A 25,886-nucleotide genomic window follows, 5' to 3' on the forward strand; every position below is an offset into this window, starting at 1 on the left:
ATACCATATGGACGTTTTAAAGGATTCCTCTATGGCCCCCTTTACTGTTTGGTAGGATGTCTATAAAGCTTTCCTATACCTCAAAAGAATCATTTCATCTGCAACTCCCTCTGGGGGAGGCCTTCACCCAGTCCATTCACATAAGGAAGAAGAGTTTCAAACAGTTTGAAAGGAGGGGGGCTGCATTGATCCACGTCAGTAGGATTGTTTTGACCCCTGCCATGGCCACCAGATGTAAAAGCTTTCGCCTTCCTGGCGAGCATTTTAGTTTGCCCGGGTCTACATATAACCAAAAACTGTCAATACTGAATCAAATGGAGCTCCGGAAGTTAAGATTTTAGTAAAACTTTAGGTATTTACTAAAAGCACTAAAATATAGCCTGCGCTCCCTCCCCTCAAGCAGATATGTGGAGATGAACTTACAACTCTACCACAGAGCATATAGAACCCCCAGCGACGCCACAAAATGGGAATATATCCCGATGATAGGTGCTGGGAGGTAAAGAGATTTTAGTAAAGAGATGCACACTGACCCAGAACCTTTGGACCAAGGCGCAATCCCACAGATAGTGGCGGAGGTCTGCTCCCACCTCCCAGCACCTATCATTGGGATATATTCCCATTTTGTGGCGTCGCTGGGGGGGTTATATATGCTCTATGGTAGAGTTATAAGTTCATCTCGACATATCTGCTTGAGGGGAAGGAGCACAGGCTACACTTTAGTGCTTTTAGTAGTTGTGGTACTGTCAGCTCAGGAATATCTATGATCCATTTGGTGAGTGCTGTTTTAGAAACTACGTGATCTATTTGCAAATTTAAAAAGTGGTAGAGTTTAGAAGTGTGTCTACGTGCTGGTGGGGTACTTTAATTGTGACTGGTTTGACTCCAGCCACTCGCCTGGAGGCATTTTCGTTAATACTTTGTCTACATAGCTCCCTGCCTATAGGTACGGGAAAAAAGTTATAGGGATCTGCAGATATTTGGCTTGTAGTTCTCCTAATCAAGAGCACCTCATGCGTGTTTTTATGTAGTAGGCACCCAATGTCAGTTATCCCCTACCCCTCGTGCCAGGATCGGAATTCTCTACGTAATATATTTGACTGAAAGAGGAAATTGTTTGATAGCGTTAGATATGGTAAGAAGTTTGGGTGTAGAGAGGTGGTCCTAAAAAGTTTCTGCCATGCCTTCCATGTGGACATTAGCAAGGGGTTTTCCCTGTGTTCTTTTGGGATAGATTGGTATAAGTGTAGGAAATTGGAAAGGGCAATCTGAGGGGTGAGTTTCTGTTCAATTTGTATAGCAGTGGATACCAATGTTTGTTGTAACCAACTAAAAATTAACCTGGTCATTGCCGTGACATTGTAAATTATTATGTTGGGGAGACTTATTCCACCGTTTTGTTTTGATTGTCTTAAAATATTAAACGAGATTCAACTTATTCCGCTCTTCCAAATCATTGTGAGCAAGGAGTAGTTTAGTCTTTTCTCATCCAAGAGAGTGAGAGTATTAGATTATATTGGGAGAGTGCGTAATCTATACAGATGATGTCAGAATTCCACCATTTTGAATAAATAGCATCTGGGTGGTATATATGAGGGGATGTTAGAGGTTGGCATGGTTAAGCGGTCTAAGGATAAGTTGAAGAGAAGGGGGGAGAGTGGGCAATCCTGTCTGGTTCCATGAAACAGTCTATTCATATATAAAAAAAAAGGGGTTGCGGCAATTATTGTCCTCAGCTGGTTGTCTGCGTGATGCCCTCTCCAGCAATCCTATCACATGTCCACATGTTGGGGGTATGCTCATTTATGTTTTTTTGATTGGTACATGCCTGTTATAAATGTGGAGTCTGTGTTATGTGCTGTTATGCTTGAAAAAGGCTGACACCAGCTGAAACGTCGCTCTGCCTGTCTGTTTTGAAATGACTCGATAAAAGATAAGTATTTTTTCCCTTTCCAAGGATATATGAAGTTTTTTGCTATTTTTCCACTTGCTGTGCTGCTTTTTAGATATAAATAGACGGTGATACTTTTGAGCCCATTTGAAGTCTGGACTCTTAAATCGCGCACGGCTATTTTTCATCGCACCCCCACTGATTGTGGTATTTATTCAGGTGTGCTGCTGCTCTCTGTAGTGATTTGTCAGCTGGTTCCATGAAACGTCTATCGGTTGTGTGTTGTGTCCGTTTATTATCAGGGTAGTTGAGGTGTCATTTTGCATGTATGCATCGAAGTTATAAAGCTTTGGGCCAAAAAGTATCTTCTGTAAGGTGGATTGAAGGAAAGGCCATGACACTTTGTCAAATGCCTTTTCTGCGTCTAGACCAGTGGTGGCGAACCTATGGCACGCGTGCCAAAGACGGCACACAGGGCCCTCCTTGCTGGCACACGCCGCCATCGGCCGCTCACCACTTGTGAATACCAGCAGGGGCCGTGGCTCCCCTGCCGGCATTCACTCAGCTGCTCTGCTAGCAGCGCTGATCCCGGCGCACACTGTGACGTCAGTGTGCATCCGGGATCCTCCTCCACCAACGTCACCTACTACTTGGTTTCGCAAGAGCAGGCGAGGAGGTGTCCGGCAGCACACTGACATCACAGTGTGCATCGGGATCAGTGCCAGCAGCAACTCCAAGCAGAGGAGGAGCGGGTAAGTATATGGGTCTCGGGGAAGGGGTTGAGGGGTTTCGCTATTACTACTGGGGGCCGCTGTGGGGTGCCGCTGTCACACTGGGGGCCGCTGTCACACTGGGGGCCGCTGTGGGGGCGTCGCTGTCACACTGGGGGCCGCTGTGGGACGTCGCTGTCACACTGGGGGCCGCTGTGGGACGTCGCTGTCACACTGGGGGCCGCTGTGGGACGTCGCTGTCACACTAGGGGCGCTGTGGGGTGTCGCTGTCACACTAGGGGCGCTGTTGGGGGTCGCTGGCATACTGGGGGCCGCTGTGGGGTGTCGCTGTCATACTGGGGGCCGCTGTGGGGTGTCGCTGTCATACTGGGGGCCGCTGTGGGGTGTCGCTGTCATACTGGGGGCCGCTGTGGGGTGTCGCTGTCATACTGGGGGCCGCTGTGGGGTGTCGCTGTCATACTGGGGGCCGCTGTGGGGTGTCGCTGTCATACTGGGGGCCGCTGTGGGGTGTCGCTGTCACACTGGGGGCCGCTGTGGGGTGTCGCTATCACACTGGGGGCCGCTGTGGGGTGTCGCTGTCACACTGGGGGCCGCTGTGGGGTGTCGCTGTCACACTGGGGGCCGCTGTCACACTGGGGCCGCTGTGGGGCGTCGCTGTCACACTGGGGGCCGCTGTGGGACGTCGCTGTCACACTGGGGGCCGCTGTGGGACGTCGCTGTCACACTGGGGGCCGCTGTGGGACGTCGCTGTCACACTGGGGGCCGCTGTGGGACGTCGCTGTCACACTAGGGGCGCTGTGGGGTGTCGCTGTCACACTAGGGCGCTGTGGGGTGTCGCTGTCACACTAGGGGCGCTGTTGGGGGTCGCTGGCATACTGGGGGCCGCTGTGGGGTGTCGCTGTCATACTGGGGGCCGCTGTGGGGTGTCGCTGTCATACTGGGGGCCGCTGTGGGGTGTCGCTGTCATACTGGGGGCCGCTGTGGGGTGTCGCTGTCATACTGGGGGCCGCTGTGGGGTGTCGCTGTCACACTGGGGGCCGCTGTGGGGTGTCGCTGTCACACTGGGGGCCGCTGTCACACTGGGGCCGCTGTGGGGCGTCGCTGTCACACTGGGGGCCGCTGTGGGACGTCGCTGTCACACTGGGGGCCGCTGTGGGACGTCGCTGTCACACTGGGGGCCGCTGTGGGACGTCGCTGTCACACTGGGGGCCGCTGTGGGACGTCGCTGTCACACTAGGGGCGCTGTGGGGTGTCGCTGTCACACTAGGGGCGCTGTTGGGGGTCGCTGGCATACTGGGGGCCGCTGTGGGGTGTCGCTGTCATACTGGGGGCCGCTGTGGGGTGTCGCTGTCATACTGGGGGCCGCTGTGGGGTGTCGCTGTCATACTGGGGGCCGCTGTGGGGTGTCGCTGTCATACTGGGGGCCGCTGTGGGGTGTCGCTGTCATACTGGGGGCCGCTGTGGGGTGTCGCTGTCATACTGGGGGCCGCTGTGGGGTGTCGCTATCACACTGGGGGCCGCTGTGGGGTGTCGCTGTCACACTGGGGGCCGCTGTGGGGTGTCGCTGTCACACTGGGGGCCGCTGTCACACTGGGGCCGCTGTGGGGCGTCGCTGTCACACTGGGGGCCGCTGTGGGACGTCGCTGTCACACTGGGGGCCGCTGTGGGACGTCGCTGTCACACTGGGGGCCGCTGTGGGACGTCGCTGTCACACTGGGGGCCGCTGTGGGACGTCGCTGTCACACTAGGGGCGCTGTGGGGTGTCGCTGTCACACTAGGGCGCTGTGGGGTGTCGCTGTCACACTAGGGGCGCTGTTGGGGGTCGCTGGCATACTGGGGGCCGCTGTGGGGTGTCGCTGTCATACTGGGGGCCGCTGTGGGGTGTCGCTGTCATACTGGGGGCCGCTGTGGGGTGTCGCTGTCATACTGGGGGCCGCTGTGGGGTGTCGCTGTCATACTGGGGGCCGCTGTGGGGTGTCGCTGTCATACTGGGGGCCGCTGTGGGGTGTCGCTGTCATACTGGGGGCCGCTGTGGGGTGTCGCTGTCATACTGGGGGCCGCTGTGGGGTGTCGCTGTCACACTGGGGGCCGCTGTGGGGTGTCGCTGTCACACTGGGGGCCGCTGTCACACTGGGGCCGCTGTGGGGCGTCGCTGTCACACTGGGGGCCGCTGTGGGACGTCGCTGTCACACTGGGGGCCGCTGTGGGACGTCGCTGTCACACTGAGGGCCGCTGTGGGACGTCGCTGTCACACTGGGGGCCGCTGTGGGACGTCGCTGTCACACTAGGGGCGCTGTGGGGTGTCGCTGTCACACTAGGGCGCTGTGGGGTGTCGCTGTCACACTAGGGCGCTGTGGGGTGTCGCTGGCATACTGGGGGCCGCTGTGGGGTGTCGCTGGCATACTGGGGGCCGCTGTGGGGTGTCGCTGTCATACTGGGGGCCGCTGTGGGGTGTCGCTGTCATACTGGGGGCCGCTGTGGGGTGTCGCTGTCATACTGGGGGCCGCTGTGGGGTGTCGCTGTCATACTGGGGGCCGCTGTGGGGTGTCGCTGTCATACTGGGGGCCGCTGTGGGGTGTCGCTGTCATACTGGGGGCCGCTGTGGGGTGTCGCTGTCATACTGGGGGCCGCTGTGGGGTGTCGCTGTCATACTGGGGGCCGCTGTGGGGTGTCGCTGTCATACTGGGGGCCGCTGTGGGGTGTCGCTGTCATACTGGGGGCCGCCTTTGGGAGGGTCCCTGTTATCGCTGGGGCCGCAGTGGGGGGGTCCCTGTTACCGCTGGGGCTGGTGTGTGGGGGGAGGGGGTGGATGGGTGAGGGGTCACTATTACCGCTGAGGTAGGTTTACATGTGGCAGAAATGGGCAGTGCTGTTTCAAAATAGACAGGGTGCAGATTTTGACTGCTATTTGGTTGCGGAAATCCTGCAGAATTTCCCACAGAAATTTCCGCTGAGGACATTCTGTAGTATTTCCGCATCCAAAAAGCAGTTAAAATCTGCACTCTGTCTATTTTGAAGCGGCCCTGTCCTTTTTAGAATGAGGGGGGTAAAATCATACATCGTGATAAGCTCTGCCCCCTGATATGTTGGCACTTTGCCAAAAATAAGTGGGTTTGGGTTGCAGTTTGGGCACTCTGTCTCTAAAAGGTTCGCCATCACTGGTCTAGACTCAAAAGTGTTTGAGGGGCAGGCAAATGGCTAGCTTCAATCATCGCTGTTATCACTGATGGGATATTTTTGGAGGCTTGTCTGTTTATAAAGCCTCTTTGTGATGGGTGCATGATATGCGGGCATATTGTTTGCAAGTGGTTGGCCAGTAGCTTTGTTAGGAGCTTGTAGTCACTGTTTAGGAAAGATATTGGGAAGTATGACTGTATCGTATCAGCATCGGGTCTTTATCTGGCTTTAGTATAAAGATAGTTCTGGAATCTGGTAGTGTGTCTACCTGGATATTTTGGGTATTGATTTCATTATATAGCCTAGTGAGTGTTGGGACTAACTGTAGATGTAGCATCTTGTAATATTCGTTCCCATTTCCATCAGGTCCTGGGGTTTTGTTATTCTGCGATGCCATAATTGCCTCCCTCACCTCCGTTTCCGAGAAAATCTCTTCCAGAGCTGCTCTCTGTTCGTCAGTAAGTGTAGGTAGCATCAGGTATTTTTGCCAGTCCTCAATTTGGGGTGCTTGATAAAGGTCTTCGAATTAGTCATCTAGGATATTTTCTATTTCCTCTTGTCTTGATGTTTTACACACAGGGTGGATTTGCCATGGAAATTGCGTATGGCATTTTGCAGCGGAAAATCCCAGGATTAACCAGCCATGTGGACGAGATTTCTCAGAAATCTTGTCCACACAGGCCGACGAATTTGTTGCGGCAAAGCCGGCGCTGCGGCGTGAATTTGCCAACCGCAGCAGGTCTATTTTTTTTATTTTGCTGCGGCCGCACTCTCCTCTATTGGAGCGCCGGCCGCAACAGAAAAGCGAAAAGGCCAGGCCACTTCAAAACCCGGGGTTAAGTGCAGCAGGGTTTGAAGCAGCATTTTCCTGGCGGAAATCTTGCTGCGGTCAAACCACAAGATTTCCGCCGGGATTCCGGCGTGTGAGAACCCAGTCTTAGTGTTAAATCTCAGATCAAGTATGGATGATATGGGGCCCCTTTTTGATTGCATGCTTGCCAGGCGTGCGAGAAGAGTACCCGGCCTATTGGCTTGTTGGTAAAATTTATTTTGATCCATTTTTTTGGCTCGCTATGGGCATAAGACTCAACAATTTGTTTTGTTTGATTGTATAAATTTTTGTTCTGTCGGGATGGGAATTGTGCAAACTTTCTTTGTGCCAGCGTTAAATTATGTTGTAATTTGGAGAATTGATGTCTTGATTGTTTCCGTTTATATGAGGTATAGTTTATTATATAGCCTCTCATTATAGTTTTGGATGTCACCCAAAAGAGGGTGGTGTCTTCTCTGTGCTCTATATTGTCGGCAAGCAAATTCGCTCAATGCACTTTGAGGTCTCAAACTGATATAGGTTTGCTGGGAAAGACCACATTTTTGTTTTCCTTTGAATGTCCCTACCCTGAAGGGATATGGTGATTGTGGCATGATCTGTTATTTCAATAGGTAGTATTGTGGTATCTACAAGTTTTCCGAAGAGCGACACCCATAGCAAAAGGTAGTCTATCCTGGATAAATTTTGGTGAGCCGAAGAGTAATGTGTGTATTCCCTTGAGTCTGCGTTTATTATGCACCAGGTGTCGCAGAGTGATTGTCTCTCCACAAGGTGGAGTACATCCCTGAAAGCCTGCGTATGAGTGCTGTTTTGTGTTGACCTGTCCAGCGGAGGGTGCAGAGCAGTGTTTAGGTTTCCACCCAGTATCAGGATGGTATTTTGACTCCGCAGCAGTAAAGAGTTTAATTTAGCAAAAAAAAAAAAAGGTATTTGTTTGATTAGGTGCATATACGTTCAGTAGAGTGTAGTCTATGTTGTGTATTTGTGCCCCGAGTAGTAAGAATCCGCCTTCTTTGTCAATTCTTCCTTCGTTGAGTATGTTAGGCCCTTTTGTAAAAGGATGGCTACGCCCCTGTTCTTGGATGTGTAACAGGAGTCTAGCCAGGGGGCTTTTAAGGTGGCCTCAGAGTCTTGTGAGTTGTGTGATTTTGCTGTACCTTTCTCCCTCGCCGTCCCAGCGAACGCGGCCAGGGGTCTGGTGGGGTGTTGAGAGGTCCACACGCCTATGCAGCAGGTCTAAGTGTCGACAAAGGACAGAAGCATAGCGGTGTCAACTTCAATCGTCTAGCTGAAAAAACAAAAAAATAATTGAACAGTGTCTCTTGAAGGAAATTTAAGTTCTCACAAAAGAGCATTGTAACCCATGTTTTTCCACACTGCGGCGCATCAAAGCCTTCTGATGTTCTTTGCTACATCTAGTCGTTGGCTCCAAGATGAAAGTGTTGGGCTGCCGCGTGAGGTTCATCAAAAAGTAGTTGTCAGCCATTTTCCTGTACCCTCAGTTTCGCCAAGAATAGCAGCTGGAATCTAATAGAATTTTCATGGAGGTGATGACAAACTGGAGTAAAGGCCTTCCGTTTCTGGGTAACTGATGTTGAGAAATCCTGGAATATGAGAATTCTGAATTCTCTGACTTTTAGGGTCTGCTGGCCTAGATGTTGTCGTAGGATACTTTCTTTCATTGCCCAGTTGAGGTATTTATCGATTACTTGTCTGGATCGCTGGTCTGGACCTGATGGTCTGTTGGGTCCCACTCTGCGTGCCCGCTCTATACTCAGTTGGTGTTTCTGAGGATAGGGCCTTGGGAAGTTCTACCTTTAGCAGGGTCATTAGGTCTTCTCCTGTCACATTCTTCGAAATGCCCATGAAACTGAGATTATTCCTGCGGTCACGGGTTTCCAAGTCCTCAAATTTTTCTCTTGAGGGCCTGTTCATTCTCCTGGCACCACACTATGGTGTGCTCCATGATGGAGATTGTTTCTTGGGAGGTTATTTTGTTTTCCACATCTACGATCTTTAGAGCATTCGTGGTGTAAAGAGTTAGAGTGGAGTTCATTGAAGCGTGCAGAACTTTCAATCTCCTGTCCATCATGTGCATAAGAATTTTCGATACTCTATGCGCTATTGAGGCAGTATGAAGGGCCCTCATGTCTGGTACTTGCGACTGGCTATTACACGAAGAAGAGTACAGCAAAGCCATGTCTGGTTCCTGGTTCAATTCTGGTTCTAGAGTAGATTTTCGAGTTGACCTTTCCTATCTACTTTTGTTTTTTTGCCATATTTCCACGGCAAATCCGCCCTGTGTGGACCATTGAGGTGTTTGTGACATGCGTCAGGAGGATTTCTGTGCACTTGATTTTTTGACAAATCTGAACATGTCCATTTCTCCTGGGCACTTGTGGGTTGTAAGTTGAGGGGTAGGGGAGGGGATTTCTACAACATTCCAGAGATCATGCCTTTGTTTGATTAGGCTTCTTAAGTTGGTGTTACTGGGTGTCCGTCCTGTTATCCAGGATGTAAGTTGGTCTCTGTATCTGGATCCGAATAAGATGCGTTGTGCACCCGGGTCTACTTGTGGTCTATCATGGAATCATTATGTTGGGCCAGGCTTGTTTGGCCACAATGTTCCTTTGCATCAGATGACTGCCCTGCATATTCTATTCAGGTTTTGCAGTTTTTGCCTGGCTAGCTTTGATTGGGTTTTTATACCCTTGATCTTCCAAAGTTTAGATAATTCACACTCTCTCGTTTTCCGGTGATAATGTAGAGAGTGGTTTGTTAAAATGCGGGCACACGGGGTGTCCCACCTCTGGATAGACTATATTATTCTTACTTAGAAAATTAGTAGTCGAGCATCTCTTACTCTTCAAGTTTTGCCTTGTTTTTTTTTGGATGTCATTTAAGGTTTTACCACTAGTTGGCAGCAGAGCTCCATTTTTAGGTAAGGAGCTGGTATCTGGTGTCTATGATAGATTTAAAGTTTGATGTAAAGATCTGGAAGGGATGTTGCAATGCTCTGCAGGTTCAGCGCAGCAGATATGTGACCTATCTTAAAGGGGTTGTCTCATGAAATCAAGTGTCTTTAATAGCTGTCTACAAATATCTGAAGGACTGTCACAGTGCAGAGGGATCAGTCCTATTCTCACTGTCACACGGAAAGACTAGAAGCAATGGGATGAAACTGAAATGGAGGAGACACAAATGAGATATTAGAAAACAACGGCTGGACAAAATATCTGCCTGGCATGGTTTAGTGAGTTTTGAACTGAATAGGGGGTGTGGAACAGATGACCCTGGAGGTCCCTTCCAACTCTACCATTCTATGATTCTATGGACAGCCATTGCTGCGGAATTCGCAGCAGGAGTCTGGCCTTGAATTCTGAAGCGATAATCCATCCATGGGCATTAGCGCTAAAAAGACATATTAAAAACTCTTTCAAGTCTTCTTATTCTTAGTAAATAAAGAGTGGCAAAAAATATATATTCTTAAAAAGAAAGTGCCAATAGAAAAAAAACAAAACACTATCCTGGAAATTCTTGACAGATGTTATCAGGCATGCAGGACTTTCAATGAAAATTTATAGCAAGGCAAACTTTCCCCTTCAGTGGATTAGGCAACATTCTTGCACCAGAGGCAGATGACCAGGCACAAAATTCTGGATGAATTAGTGCAGCATAGCAGAATCACCCATTATAGTAGTCGGTCAGCCCCTTTTTGTGTTTTTAACCTAGTACCAAAAGCTGCCCTTTAATTTTAGTTAAATCTATTCTGTGAAGGGCTTACGTAAATAAATTCATAGACTGCATACTGACTCTGGCCGCCTGCACACGGGCGGAAATCCCACGGCGGTATTTCCCGCGGGATTTCCGCCACTGAAAGTTTGCATAGGAGTGCATTACAATACGCACTCCTATGCAGACGGCACGGCCGCGGTTTGGCCACGTGAAATCTCGCGTGGCAAACAAACCGCGACATGTCCTATTTTTGTGCGGGGCACGCACTCACCCGGCCGCCGGCTCTGGTCTGCGCATCGCCGGCTGCGCGGCAGGCGGCACATGAAAGAGCCGGGGCCGCCAGGCGCGGGTGAGTACGCGCTCGTCTCTGCAGGCTCTCGGGTTGGGTCCCGCGGCGAGAATTCTCGCTGCCGGATCCGACCCGCTCGTCTGCAGGCGGCCTCTGTGACATTATAGTCAATTGATCCAGCATGTGCCAGAACTGTCACTTTTGGTGTTTTTATTCGTTGGCTTCTATAATAGAATCAAATAATGCAATTTGTACCAAATACTCAAAACAGGTGTAAATGTGACTATTATCATACTTCTGTTATTCCCAAACCTTTGAAAACGATTAGACTATGTCTATACATACCAGAAATACTGCAGATTTGGCAAACATGAAAAACCCACAGTCAATTACACCAGGTTTGTCCGTCATCCACATGCCATGAAATTTGTCCACACGGAAATAGATTTGCATGGTGTTTTCAGAGCACATATAAAAGAATATTTTACTTGTTAATTTAAAAATAAGCTTATAAATTAATTGCATAATCAAGTTACCATTGATTGCCACAAATCCGGTCCACCGATCACAGCCAATAAGTGCATGATAATTATGAAGATTTGTACTTCAGTCACATCAATTCTGATTCGATGAAAAAAGTCAAGAGAGACAAAACATATCATTAGTTAATTCTAGATAAATTGGTCTTGGCTTAGTTATTGCTGCATATTAAAGCCTAATTAATGTATATAAATTTGACTAAATAAATATAAAAAAAACAATTGTGTGAATAGAAATTCTTAACATATTAGGACTGAATAAAATTGTCAGATAAGCAAGCATAGACTAGGGCCGCAAACTCAGTTTAGGTGAATATAAATAGGTAATTAAAACCCTTAACTTTTTTATAAACAATGTATATTACAGATTATTGCAGGCAGTGCAAATATTTAGTTCCTGTGTCTGTGCATCATGTGCAAAGAAAAAAAAAAAGTAAAATTGATCAAGTCTCATTAAATTTTGATTATATTCAGTTTTATAACACAGCAAAAGGTCCTATAAAAGGAGTTGCATCATTAAGACAACACACGACATGTATTAGCGAAACCCCTCCATTAGCCAGAAGAGAGTCACTCTTGGTGAATGGTAACCATTCTGGCAAATTCAAGCCATCCTTTTACTACATGGATGTCTATTTATTTCAATGGCTGCAAAGTAACATTATATATGGAGGAGTGTCCAACTTCTTTACCTTAGCTCAAATGTGGTAACAGACTGCAATTTTCTCATGAAATCAACACAATACAATATAACGACATACTAGCAAAAGTCCTGACAGGCTGTAATTTCTATCACTACCAACACGTGATCATGATGGGCACACGCAAGAGAGATGTCTCTCACCACCTCCTACCACAGGAGGTGGCGAGTTCTCCTTCAATGGAAGCGTTCAAACAAATGCTGGACAAATATCTGTCTTGGATGAATCCTGCACTGAGGGGGGAGTTGGACCAGATGACCCCGGAGGTCCCTTTCAACTCCACCATTCTATGATTCTATGTTCTGTGATACAGTATAACAAAATCATGTATTTCTGTAAAGTTAGTCATCTCATGACAGATATATCCAGCTAAGGGGATATGAAAGGATGAAAGTCTCTGAGTGCCAGCCTCCATCTAGATCTTCATTATTAATGCACACCGACAGATACAGCATATGTTAACATGTTACAGTAAGTCTGGATTCCAACGGAATTTCCCTGCGGAATTGTGCTGCGCCAAATACACCTGCCGCCGCTAATCCTGGAGTTGGCCAGCCATGTGGACGAGATTTGTCAAAAAGCTTGTCCAAACGGGGCGGACAATCCGTCGAGGCAAAGCTGGTGCTGTAAAAATCACAGAGGCAGAAGGATACGAAAAGAAACAAAATTTTTTGAAAATATTCACTGTGTGTATCCCCTAAAACATAACTTTTAATAAACGATACTTAAAAACCTTATAGTGCCTCACTGACACGACATCACATACAAGAACGAACATACAAGACCCAACATTTGCCCAATGTTGAGCCAATAATGGAATTTCTATGAGAAAGCACTATAATTAGTTGTAACCAACGAGGGAGCCGGTAATGCCTTATATTAATGACTACCAATGGAGTCAAGTAATAATATGCTGAGTACTAAATGCTACTTATTCTAGATAAGGTCGAGTGGATTAGTACTGACCGACCGTGGTTTAGGGCTGGTGGCCAAATGATGGTCAATAACTCAAAGATTTCACAAGTACATAAGGATAGTTACCCTGGGTAAATGCCTTGTTTAGAAGTAGATAGATGACTAATAGAAATGTTGTACAGGAAGACCTGGACAACAATAAAGATAGGTTTCTCAAATACAAATTGGTTCAACGCGTTTCTGTCAAGTACTGACTCATCAGGAACCTTATTATCAAATAATTGTCATCTCAGGGATGGGTATAGTAACCCGTACAAATAACAAACGTGTTAATCTGAGGCTGCCATATCTTTAAGGTAGGAGGTATGCAACAGTCCCAAAATATAGGCCAGTTAGCAACCGTGAGGTAGCCCTTAGACTGTGTGCCCTCGCCTTCTCTTTCCTTAATAACAACAGATAGAAACCAGAAAGGTAAACCAGAGAGCATGCGGATAGGAACAATAATAGTACAGGCCAATGACCAGCTGGACACTATATTAGCTGTTAGGCTGGAGATAAAAAATAGAACCTAACAGCTAATATAGTGTCCAGCTGGTCATTGGTCTGTACTATTATTGTTCCTATCCGCATGCTCTCTGGTTTACCTTTCTGGTTTCTATCTGTTGTTATTAAGGAAAGAGAAGGCGAGGGCACACAGTCTAAGGGCTACCTCACGGTTGCTAACTGGCCTATATTTTGGGACTGTTGCATACCTCCTACCTTAAAGATATGGCAGCCTCAGATTAACACGTTTGTTATTTGTACGGGTTACTATACCCATCCCTGAGATGACAATTATTTGATAATAAGGTTCCTGATGAGTCAGTACTTGACAGAAACGCGTTGAACCAATTTGTATTTGAGAAACCTATCTTTATCGTTGTCCAGGTCTTCCTGTACAACATTTCTATTAGTCATCTATCTACTTCTAAACAAGGCATTTACCCAGGGTAACTATCCTTATGTACTTGTGAAATCTATGAGTTATTGACCATCATTTGGCCACCAGCCCTAAACCACGGTCGGTCAGTACTAATCCACTCGATCTTATCTAGAATAAGTAGCATTTAGTACTCAGCATATTATTACTTGACTCCATTGGTAGTCATTAATATAAGGCATTACCGGCTCCCTCGTTGGTTACAACTAATTATAGGGCTTTCTCATAGAAATTCCATTATTGGCTCAACATTGGGCTTATGTTGGGTCTTGTATGTTCGTTCTTGTATGTGATGTCGTGTCAGTGAGGCACTATAAGGTTTTTAAGTATCGTTTATTAAAAGTTATGTTTTAGGGGATACACATAGTGAATATTTTCAAAAAAGCTGGTGCTGTGGTGCGGATTCCCGGAACGCAGCATGTCATTTTACTATTTTTTTTTCCGTTAAGGCCTTGTTCCTCTCTACAAGAGAGCAGGCTGCAATGGAAAACCTCCAAAACTCGTGGTTAGGTGCCGCAGGTTTTGAAGCGGTGCTTATTCTGTTGTTTTTTGCTGCAGCAAAACCGCAAGGTTTCCACAGTGAAAGTGTCCCGTGTGACCCCAGCATTACAATTACAATGTGGTGCAATTCTGTACACCAAAGTTATGGTGTGACAAGATATACACACATAGCAAAATATGATATGATGTGTTTGCATATGTGAAATGAGTTGTTTAGACCACAGCGAAAAAAAAAAGAGAATTTAAAATATGCAAACTACTATTATGGGTGTGCTGAGCCCCCTACCACTCACATTAAAATTGGAAAATCCCTCCTAAAAACGTCACTTTATCGTAGAAAATCAATTTACATCTCAAGCAAATGTAGCTGCCGCATAACAGCTGCCCTAAGTTACATTTAACAGGGTTGTTGCCACTTATGAGGGTACAGTAGGTTACTGGTTGCGTGGGTGAAAGGCCTATGACATGGCTCATGAGGAGTAAAGTTTCTACTTAGGGAGAGTGAGGCCTCTTACTGTAAAATGATGAGGAGCAAAAACCTTGCTTTATAAGTCTTCTCACATCTACTGTGTGCTCTCCCTAAGAAAAAAATGTTAGCCATCCCCCCAAAAATTACATATATGAGATGCAGATTTACAGACAGACATACACACTCTACATATTAAAAAAATTTATTAGGGGCATGGCTTGGTGGATGGCAGGACAGGTCGCACAGTGTAGGAGCTCCAGCATCTCTCACCCAGGAAGCAGCTCTGAGGCACCAGAGAAGCCTTGAAATGACTTACAGAAGTCGGCATGGGGAATGGGCAACCCCAGGAACCACAAACGCCAGCTCCACACAGAGGAAAAGGCACCATGGAGAGTTTTCTCAGGGCTGGCAGAAAAGCAGCTGCAGGATCCAAGATGGTGCTGGACCACCAGGAAGCAGGAATGCACCGGCTCTCAGCATCCAGAGAGCTTGGCCGGACAGGAGGGCAACAAACCGGCAGCTGAGGGCAAGCAAGGACCCCCGGAGAGAGCATCAAGACTGGCCACAATCGAGCAGGAAGAGATTGAGGAGTGCCCAGGACGGGGAGACCGTGAGTAACAGGGGCACAAGCCCTTAAACGCAGCACAGCACTCTATCCCCTGCAGCACAGCCCCAAGCATCTGATGGGGGTGATAGTCCCCCTACATGGTCTCAAACCCCAGCAATGCAGCAGCACACATGAACAGCAGCTCCTCCATATGGCCCCAGTCACCAACCGCTAGTACAGCGGGCAGCCCATTACATAACTGGGCTAGTAACACACCTCACAAAATGGAGGATAAAGCATGGAAAAACCATGTAATGGCGATGCCTACTAAAAGCGATCATGATGAGTTCTTTAAGAGACTTGAAGCGTCCAACAAACAAGCATTAGAGTGCTTCCATACTGACCTACAACATCTGGGTCATAGGGTCCTGCAGGTAGAGAAAACGCATGAGGGTGGCCATCTTGGAGCCTCACAGACAAGCTAACCAAGGACGAGCAGATCAAATAGTAGGCATCCTAACGCACTTTGATGACTTAGAGAATGGGAATAGAAGAAACAACTTGCGCATAAGGAAGTTACCGGAAGAGGTGGAGGGGCAGCACCTTGACACATAGGCGCAAACATTCTTCCAACAGCTCCTAGATTGATCTTCAGAAAGCCCCATAGAAACTGGCAGGTTTCATAGGGAGTTGGGACCTAGAATGACTGACCCTAACCTACCCAAGGACATCATTTGTAGAATACACTTCTTTAAAGAGAACAATATTCTACGCAAAGTTAGAGAAAAATACAAGAGCAGACCTATTATGATACTACAAGATCTGGCACGCCACACTCTCCGCATAAGAGGAGCACTCAAACCACTCCTAGCAGCCCTGAAAACACAAGCGATCACATATAGATGGGGATTCCTATTCTCTCTAACTGCAAAAAAAGGAAGGAAAGTCTTTTTTGCACTCTGGGAGACCTACCTAGCAGGTTAGGAACTTTCCAACTACCTCTGCGGTCATTGACGGACTGGGCTACTGTACCAACGGGTCTTAGCCCATGCTGCTCAGGAGCAATGGCTGACCGCACGTCCTAAATCACGCCGAGAATAACGCATCACAACCAAAAAGAACACTTGAAATCATGAGCTAAAACTGCCAAGAAAAATGTTGCCAACATTCTGCTTGATGTCGAGAAAAGATGTTCCTGTGGCACCTGAGAGAGACCACGATTCTTGCTCCGCCGCAGCGTAATCTTAAATGCCGTTTGAGATGCTTCATTTTCCCTGTCCCTTTTTCTTATGCTGACTTTGTGCAAATTGACATAATCCCAACGTGGACGTTAAAGTTAATGTTCTCTTTCAGGATTTGTGACCCGCGGTTTAAGTTACATGCAACATTTACCCTTGGGGCTTACAGTACACCCATATTCTAGATTTACCATGTCTATGTCAATTATTTCATATCTTTTAGTTTGTCTTTAATCATACTGCTTTTTTAGTTACCCTTCCCTACATCCCTTCCCACACCCATGACCCCCTTTATTCCCTTCCTTTGTTCTGTTAGTTTTCCACAGGATTCTTGAGTAGTGTCTGCAGTTTCTCCACCTCTCTCTCTTCCTGATGCTGAGATGGAACAACTTATAGGTGCCTTGAGAGTTTTCAACTAAGACCCCAGATAGAGGTCCATTGCAAATTTCACCTTCCCTTTCTTTACCCTGAGTGAGGTGCGAGGAGACACTTGTCTTTGTCAGAACCCTCCTACTTCTCATGCAGGGTGACCAATTGCATTTTGGTGAAGATGCTGGCAATGAGTAGGCCAGCAGCTCATTCTGATAACAACGGCAGCTGCCTAACCCCTTAGTGACCAAGCGTGTTTGCGCCTTAATGACCAGGCCAAATTTTGCAAATCTGACACGTGTCAATTTAGCATGGAAAAACACCAGAAAGGTTTTGCATATCCAAGCGATTCTGACATTGTGTTTTCGCCACATGTTGTACTTCATTTAGGTGGAAAAAAAACCCGATAGAATGTGTTTATTTATTAAAAGCGCCAAAATTTGGAAAATTTTGAAATAAATCGTCATTTTTTCACATTTCCAACTGCAATATCTCAAATATGTGCAAACATAATATAGAAAATTTTGCTAAGATATATATTTCCATCCGTTTACTTTATTTTGGGCGCACATTGAAAAAACGTTCGTTTTTTTTTAACCATTTAGGAGACGTACAAATTTAACATTACTTTTCAGCATTTTGAAGAACACTTTGTTTTCCTACACCAAGCCAAGATTGGAAAGGTTCATAGGAGTCAAAATGATAGATACCCCCACAAATGACCCCATTTAAAAACTACACCCCTTAACGTATTCACTGAGGGGTGTCATGAGTGTTTTAACCCCACAGTTTTTTTTTAGGAGTCAATGCAATTTAGAAGAGAAAAACTAAAATTTCATATTTTTGCAAATATGTCATTTTAAAGACAGGAATTTTTTCTATAGTACACATGAAAATGAGGATTTGCACCCCAGAATGGATAAGCCTGTTTGTCCCGTGCTCAGAAACATACCCATTGTGGCCCTAGTATTACGTCTGTATGCACAATGGGGCCCAAAATGAAAGGAGCAACCGGTGGCTTTCGGAACAGAAATTTTGCTTGAAGAAAATTTTTTTGCCCTATTGCACACTTGTAGAGCCATTGAGTGACCAAAACGATGGAGAACGCCCACGAGTGACCCCATTTTGAAAAGTAGACCCCTTAACGAATTTATCTAGGGGTACGATGACTTTTTTGACTTCACAGTTTTTGAATGAATCTAAGCCAAGTCGAAGGAAAAAAATTACAATTTTCATTTTTTTGGTAATTGTCATTTTAAAAGCAGTTTTTTTTGTACAGCACATATATGAATGAAGACTTGCACCCAAAAATGGATACCCCTGTTTGTCCTGTGCTCAGAAACATACCCATTGTGGTCCTAGTCGTATGTCTGGATGCACAATGGGGCCCAAAATGAAAGGAGCAACCGGTGGCTTTCGGAACAGAAATTTTGCTAGAAGGAGATTTTGGCCCTATTGCCCACTTGTAGAGCCATTGAGTGACCAAAACGATAGAGAACCCCCACAAGTGACCCCATTTTGAAAAGTAGACCCCTTAACGAATTTATCTAGGGGTACGATGACTTTTTTGACTTCACAGTTTTTGAATGAATCTAAGCCAAGCAGAAGGAAAAAATTTGGATTTTCATTTTTTTGGCAATTGTGTCAATTTAAAAACAGGTTTTTTTGTCCAGTGTACATAGGAATGAAGACATTCACCCCAAAATGGATACCCCCGTTTGTTCAGAAACATACCCATTGTGGCCCTAATCTACTTAAAGAAAACATGGCTAGGCCTATAATGGAAGGAGCACCCGTTGGATTTCAGGGTACAACGGAATAAATTCCAGGCCCCATTGCCCACTTGTAGAGCCATTGAGCGGCCAAAACGATAGAGAACCCCCACAAACGACCCCATTTTGAGAACTAGACCCCTTAACAAATTCATCTAGGGGTGTACTGCGTATTTTGACCCCACAGTATTTGAATGAATCTAAGCAAAGCAGAAGGAAAAAATTACGATTTTCATTTTTTGGCAATTTTGTCAATTTAAAAACTGTTTTTTTTTGTACAGTGTACATAGGAATGAAGACTTTCATCCCAAAATGGATACCCCTGTTTGTCCCGTGTTCAGAAACATATCCCTTGTGGCCCTAATCTACTTACAGGACACATGGCTAGGCCCATAATGGAGGGAACACCCGTTGGATTTCAGGGCAGAACTGAATAAATTCCAGGCCCCATTGCCCACTTATACGGAAAAAAATGGACTTCCTAAAAATAACCTCCCCACCCCCCATTTTTTGGCATTCCCTAAATATTAGATAAAGGTAATATAAACTGCGTTTTATGTCCGAAGACAGGGGTAATTACGGAGGCTGGTTGGGTTGGGCACATGGGGCAAGAAAACCGTGTATCCCCCCTCCTCTCATGCTTTTTGCGGGTATTTCGTAACCTCAGCGGCAGGTATGGGGTGTAAAAAGTGGCGCTCTGTGAGGCTTTGTAATCTTGCTGCGGTGCAGCGGTCTCACACAGAAGGCGCTCAACAAGCTGCTCCTGGAACTGCAGGAAGGCAAGCGTTCCAGGGGCTTCTTGTAAATTACGGATTACAGGTAGCGGTCTGAATAACGCCGGGCTCACACGGCCGTAGGTGGAATCCGCTTGTGGAGGCCCGCAGCGGATTCCAGCTGTGAGCCCGGCTGTGACCCTGCGTACGGCCGCGTAATGTACTGAGCATAACTCTCTACTCACACAGGCGGTCATGCCCAGTACACCGTTTGTTTTTATTTCCCGCGCCGTCGCTTAGAGATGACCCGGGTACCCGCAGCCCGTTCACAATGTGTTTGCACATGGGCTACGGGTATATCTGCGGTCATAGAGCACAATGGGCTCTAGGTCACGGATATCCGTGGTAAAATATAGCATGCCGTGTTCTGTTTCTGCGAGTGGATTCCGTAATTCCGACCCACTAATTGGGGGGAATTGTGTAATCCAATGCATGCGATTGATCTGTGGATTACCGCTGATCAAGCACATGCAGAACCCGTAATTCCTCTCCAGTCATGTGTGACCGGCCTAATGTTAGATCACTACTTTATCACGTGACCGGGGACCGCTCAGCGAGGCCAGCGGTCACTGGGAGCAAGGAGATTTAAAATTTCCTGGGCTCCCCGGCTCCTGCGAATGCGTCCGGCATTTTGCCGGCGGGCGCATGCACAGCAGCCGGAAGGGTCCATGGAGGATAATCGCATCTGGAATCAAATGCGGAAGCCTCCGAGAAGATGTTTCATCTCCCCCCACCGATCGCATCGGTGAGGGGAGATGAAACTTCCACTTTTTAAAGAACTTTTACGTGATCGCCATTATGCATTGGATAACGGCGATCACGTGACCAGTAACCGCATACCGTGGCTCCCCGTGACATCTCCAGACTCTTGGCTACCTTTGGTAGCCAGGAGCAGGGAGATTTTAAATTTCTTGGGCAATATTTCACTTTTGCGCATGCGTCCGCCATCACGCTGACGGGCGCATGCGCAGAAGCTGGGGTAAGGTCCATGGATGAACATCGCATCAGGGAACAAATCCGGGGACCTTGGGTACGTAATTTCATCCCTCCTTACGGATACGATCCGTAAGGGGAGATGAAACTTTAACTTTATAAACTTTTAACTTTTTTTTTACTTTTTAACTTTATATGATCACCGTTATCCGATGGATAACGGTGATCATATGACTGGAAACCGCATACAGCTGTCCCCAGTGATATCTCCCTGCACTCGGCTATCTGTGACAGCTGGGTGCAGGGAGATTTTGAATTTGCCGGGCTCGCCGGCCTTCTGCGCATGCGTGCCACATCGGCACATCGCAGAAGCCAGCGGGGGGTCCAGAGACCGGCCGGAGGACATGGAGGAAGCGGGGTGAGTATCTTCACCTCCCCTCATGGATCCGATCCATGAGGGGAGGTGAAACTTTTCTTTTTTTAACATCTTTGTTTACTTTTCCGCGATCCCCGCTGACATCTCCTGCCTCCCGGCTACCTACAGGAGCCGGGAGCCAGGAGATTTTAAATATCCCGCGCCGCTGGGCCTTCTGCGCATGTGGCTGACGTAATGCCGCCTGGCGCGCATGCGCAGAAGGATGGCTACGGGGCCTGGAGCATCGGGAGAGCGGGGAGCAGCGTGCCGGAGCCGGGTGAGTAATTTCAGCTGCTCCAATGGATCCGATCCATCAGGGCAGCTGAATATGTAACTTTTTTTCAACTTTTATTTACTTTTTTGCGATCGGCGCTATCAATTGGATAGCGCCGATCGCAATGCCGGGGGGGAGGGGGGGTCTGTACAGCCTGGGATGACAGCTCCATGCTGTCGGCTACCTGCGGACACCGACAGCATGGAGCTGTCACGTCCAGAGCCCGTGGTGCTTTATTCTCTGCAGGACACGTTTTTACGTCCTCAGAGAATAAAGCCCACTTCGGGAGGACATAAAAACACTATGGGCTGGTCGTTAAGGGGTTAACGCTGCAAAAAGTTTTTTTCTTACTAAACCTTGTCTATTACACTTTTCCTTTCTTTTTTTTTTTTTTTTTTTATTATTCTAATCACCCGCTTCCCCTCCCCATACACATCGGCCACCATCTATACCTTTATACCCAGCAAATACGATGGCTAACCTCATGTTTGGTACTTTCAATGTAAGGGGGCTGAACAAATCTGCTAAGGGGTCAAATACTTGATCATCTAAATCGCAATAAGATCATGATTGCCCTCATCCAAGAAACGCACTTCCAGGACACCAAAATTCCTACTTGTAAATCCAGATATTACACAACATGGCACCATAATCGTCACCCCACGTAGAAGGCAGGGGGCACATCAATTGCAATACATAAACAGCTTCCTTATAAACTAATATAGACAGAAATGGTTGCTAAGGGATGGTATCTCTTCCTAAAAATGTTAATATTCAAGGAGATATTAATTGTCGGAAAGGAATCAGGATCAGAAGCGCTTTGGGGTCCGGATGCTGGGGGCATTGGTGGCCTTCACCGATGGGTCTAAGATCATACTCTAAGGGCACTTTAACATCAGCATGGATGAACTCCCCCACCACAATACGTAGACTGAAGTCAGAATTAGCAAATCTCTAATAAGTGGATCTATGGAGGATGCTGCATCCAGGGAGGAGGGACTACAGCTTCTACCTCCTTATCCATAATAGTTACTATAGACTAGATTATCTATTCGTGTCTCATGGGCTGTTAGATCGAAGTCCCTCTTGCTCAATAGGATCTTCTCTATGGTCAGACAACACCCCAGTCTGGGGGTCCCTTAGGACGGCACAGAGAGATCAGACGGGTTATAGTTGGTGTTATAACAATAATCTGTTAGATGACCTCATATGTCTGCTGGAATTTCCTCAAGCCATAGATAATGTTCAGACAGATCATGGGACGGATTACACCCTGGCCCCCATGAAATGGGAGGCCCTCAAATGTGTGCTCCAAGGGATCTTTATATCCAATGACACCCAACTCAAAAGAGACAGATCAGCAAAACTAAAAAGACTACCGAAACAACTGGATAGTTTGGAAACGATTTATAAAACAATCCCCACAGATCAGATGGCAGTAGAAATTTCAGCCATACATAATATATTTAGCATACTAGATCAAGCCTCGCTATGTCAATGGGATAGAGCTAGAAGAGGATTCTATAAGTTTGGGAATAGGTGCAGCATGGGATTAGCCAGAACATTTAATTTGAGAACGTCCCAGACATACGTATTTGCGGTTAACTCTCTGGGAGAGGGGATGGTAGATGATAATACTAGGATACTAAAGAGTTTTCACTCATTCTACCATGACCTGTATGATCTGCAGTGGGGACAAACGGGGTTAGAATGGGAATTGGAGAAAGAGAGGGAAGAATATATAGCAACCTTTGCCCCTAAACACATCACAAGTGAGGACAAGCAGGCCCTTGAGGAAGATTTTACTTTACAGGAGTTAAAAGAGGCAGTGTTATCCCTGAAACTAGACAACAGCCCGGGCCCAGACAGCTTCACATCCTGCTTTTTTAAAATTTGTTTTGATCAGTTGGCTTGTCTGATGTTGGATGCCTTCAATACAGTCTCTAAGGCACACACCTTTCCTGTGCAGGCCCTAAAAGCAGTGATTACAGTTATCCCAAAGCCTGGAAAAGACCCCTACCTGTTGGGGGAGCTACAGGCCAATATTACAATTAAATGTGGATACGAAATCGTAGTTCACTGAGGCAAGAGTAGTCCAGAATTAGACTAAAATTTGTTCACTGACTGGACTATAAAATATATCTTTTATTAATATAAATTTAAAACTGTAGATGGACAAACTAAAACAAAAAAACATCTAATGCTACTATATTCCTTCAAAATGCGGTAACGTCATAAAGATTTCAAAATGATAAAAACACTTCTTTCACTCAACACAAATTCTTCTTCACTCCCTATATTTGTGAGGTGAGTAATTATCGTGTGTGTTAGAGGAAATAATTTTGGATTGTAATCAATTGAGCCCAACGTTTTTCCTGATAATTTTTGGGAGACTTTGGCTCAATTTGATTCCAGTTGGAACCCCGCCATAAGATACTGAAAGGGTAAACTGTATTTAGCCTTAAACATTTGAGTCAGGCGTTTACTGCCCAAGATATTTTTTGGGAAATGTTAACTCAATATATGTGCTATAGATATCCTCTACAAGAAACTGAGGAAATAAATAGCAATCCTAAACACAACACATTTCGCTCAAGGTAAATTCCTCAGGGGCTAGAACAACCTCAGATACATTAATGCACAAAGGTGCAATTTACTGACATCAGATACTATCACACAAATGTCGTTCTACCTAGATTAGGAGGAGAAATGAGGGTAAATGAGGGTGATTTAAACTTTTATTACCTTTTCTTTATTTTTTTAAAATTAATAAAACTTTAATAAATTAATTTTTTTTTTTAGCCCCCCTAGGGGACCACAACTAGCGATGCTTTGATCGCTCCTGCAGTATGATGTAATGCCATAGCATTACATAATACTGCTATCGGGCAGTCTATCAGGCCACCCTATGACACCTGCACGGATCTCATCGCGGGAGAGCCATACGGGACCTCCGAACATGATCGGGGCATTTAAAGGGTTAATAGCGTTGATCACCCGCGTGGCTGATTGTAGCTATTGCCCATGGATGTCAGCTGTAATAAACAGCTGATGCCCACATTGTATGAAGAGAGGTCGCACTGTGATCTCTCTGTCTACATACCTCAATGCTGCAGGACATAAATGTACGTCCTGGAGCATTAGGGAGTTAAACCGTGTTTAGCCCTCATGCTTAAAAGCCTATTTTAACCCCTTAGTAGGCAAGAAAAAGGAAAAAGGACATACAGAATAGGTGGAATTGGGCTAAGCAGCAGCACATGTGAAAAAGACATGGGTATACTAATAGATCATAGACTGAACATGAGCCAACAATGTAATGCCGCAGCCAAAAAGGCAAACACAATTCTGGGATGTATTAAGAGAATCATAGAGTCTAGATTACGTGAGGTCATTATCCCCCTCTACTCTTCCTTAGTCAGACCTCATCTGGAATACTGTGTCTGGAATACTGTGGGCATTCAACTTTAAAAAAAGACAAACTGGAGCAAGTTCAGAGAAAAGTTACCAAGATAGTAAGCAGTCTGCAAATCATGTCCTATGAGGAACGGTTAAAGGTTCTGGGAATGTTTAGCTTGCAAAAAAGAAGGCTGAGAGGAGACTTCATAGCAGTCCACTAATATTTGAAGGGCTGTCACAGGGCAGAGAGATCAGCCCTATTCCCATCAGCACAAGGAAACACTACAAGCAATGGGATGAAACTGAAAAAGGAGACACAGATTAGATATTAGAAAAAAAACAACTTTCTGATAATGAGGGTGATCAATGAGTGGAATGGGTTACCTCGGGAGGCAGTGAGTTCTCCCTCAACAGAAGTGTTCAAACAAAGGCTGGACAAATATCTGTCTGGAATGATTTAGTGAATCCTGCACTGAGCAGGGGTTGGGACCAGATGACCCTGGAGGTCCCTTCAAACTCTACCATTCTATGACTCTATGATGAAGCCTGTTTGTGCCATTGTGACGGAGCCAAATTTTGGAAATTTGACATGTGTCACTTTAACATAGAATAAGTCCGTAAAGGTTTTGCATATCTAAGTGATTCTGACGTTGTTTTTCGCCAGATATTGCAATTCATTTAGGTGGTGAAAATAGACTTATAGAATTTGTGTTTATTTATTAAAAGTGCCAAAATTAAGAAAAATGTTGAATTTTTTTTTCACATTTTCAACTAATCTCAAATATGTGCAAACATACTGTACACATCTTTGATAAGATATACATTTCCATCTATTTACTTTATTCTGGTGCACATTTGAAAAACTTTGGTTTATTTAGGAGACGTACAAATTTAACATTACTTAACATTTTGAGGAACATTTTGTTTTCCTACATCAAGCCAAGATTGCAAAGGCTCATAGGTGTCAGAATGAGATACCCCAACAAATGACCTCATTTTAAAAACTACACCCTTTAATGTATTCACTGAGGGTGTCATGAGTATTTTGACACCACGGTTTTCTTTTACCAGGAGTTAATGTAATTTAGAGTAGAAAAAAATAACAATTTCATATATTAGCAAATGTCATTTTAAAGACATTTTTTTTGCTATAGTGCACATGCAAATGAGGATTTACAACACAAAATGGATACCCCTGTTTGCCCTGCGTTCAGAAACATACCCATTGTGGCCCCAATGTCCGTATGCACAACGGGGCCAAACCGGAAGGGTGGATAGCAAGTCTAATATAGAAGAAAATGAGTGCACAAATTTGAACTTTTAATATTCATATACTGTGGTCGTGCGACACATTTTCAACAGAAAAAATAACCACACTGGATTTTGGTGTGGAAATGCTGTGCACTTGCT

At 45.9% G+C, this 25,886-nt stretch overlaps 1 protein-coding gene across 3 annotated transcripts in view; it reads right to left on the minus strand.

Annotated features, from left to right (window-relative positions):
* Window positions 1–25,886, minus strand: part of LOC136625814 (choline/ethanolaminephosphotransferase 1) — a 349,399-nt gene that overhangs the window by 79,413 nt on the left and 244,100 nt on the right. For all 3 annotated transcript variants that reach the window (XM_066600334.1, XM_066600333.1, XM_066600335.1), the window contains exon 5: window positions 11,192–11,276. In XM_066600334.1, coding sequence (XP_066456431.1) covers window positions 11,192–11,276 — 85 coding nt within the window. The remainder of the gene's footprint in view (window positions 1–11,191; window positions 11,277–25,886) is intronic.

Source organism: Eleutherodactylus coqui, chromosome 4 (genome assembly GCF_035609145.1).
Source record: "Eleutherodactylus coqui strain aEleCoq1 chromosome 4, aEleCoq1.hap1, whole genome shotgun sequence".
NCBI classification, from domain to species: domain Eukaryota; kingdom Metazoa; phylum Chordata; class Amphibia; order Anura; family Eleutherodactylidae; genus Eleutherodactylus; species Eleutherodactylus coqui.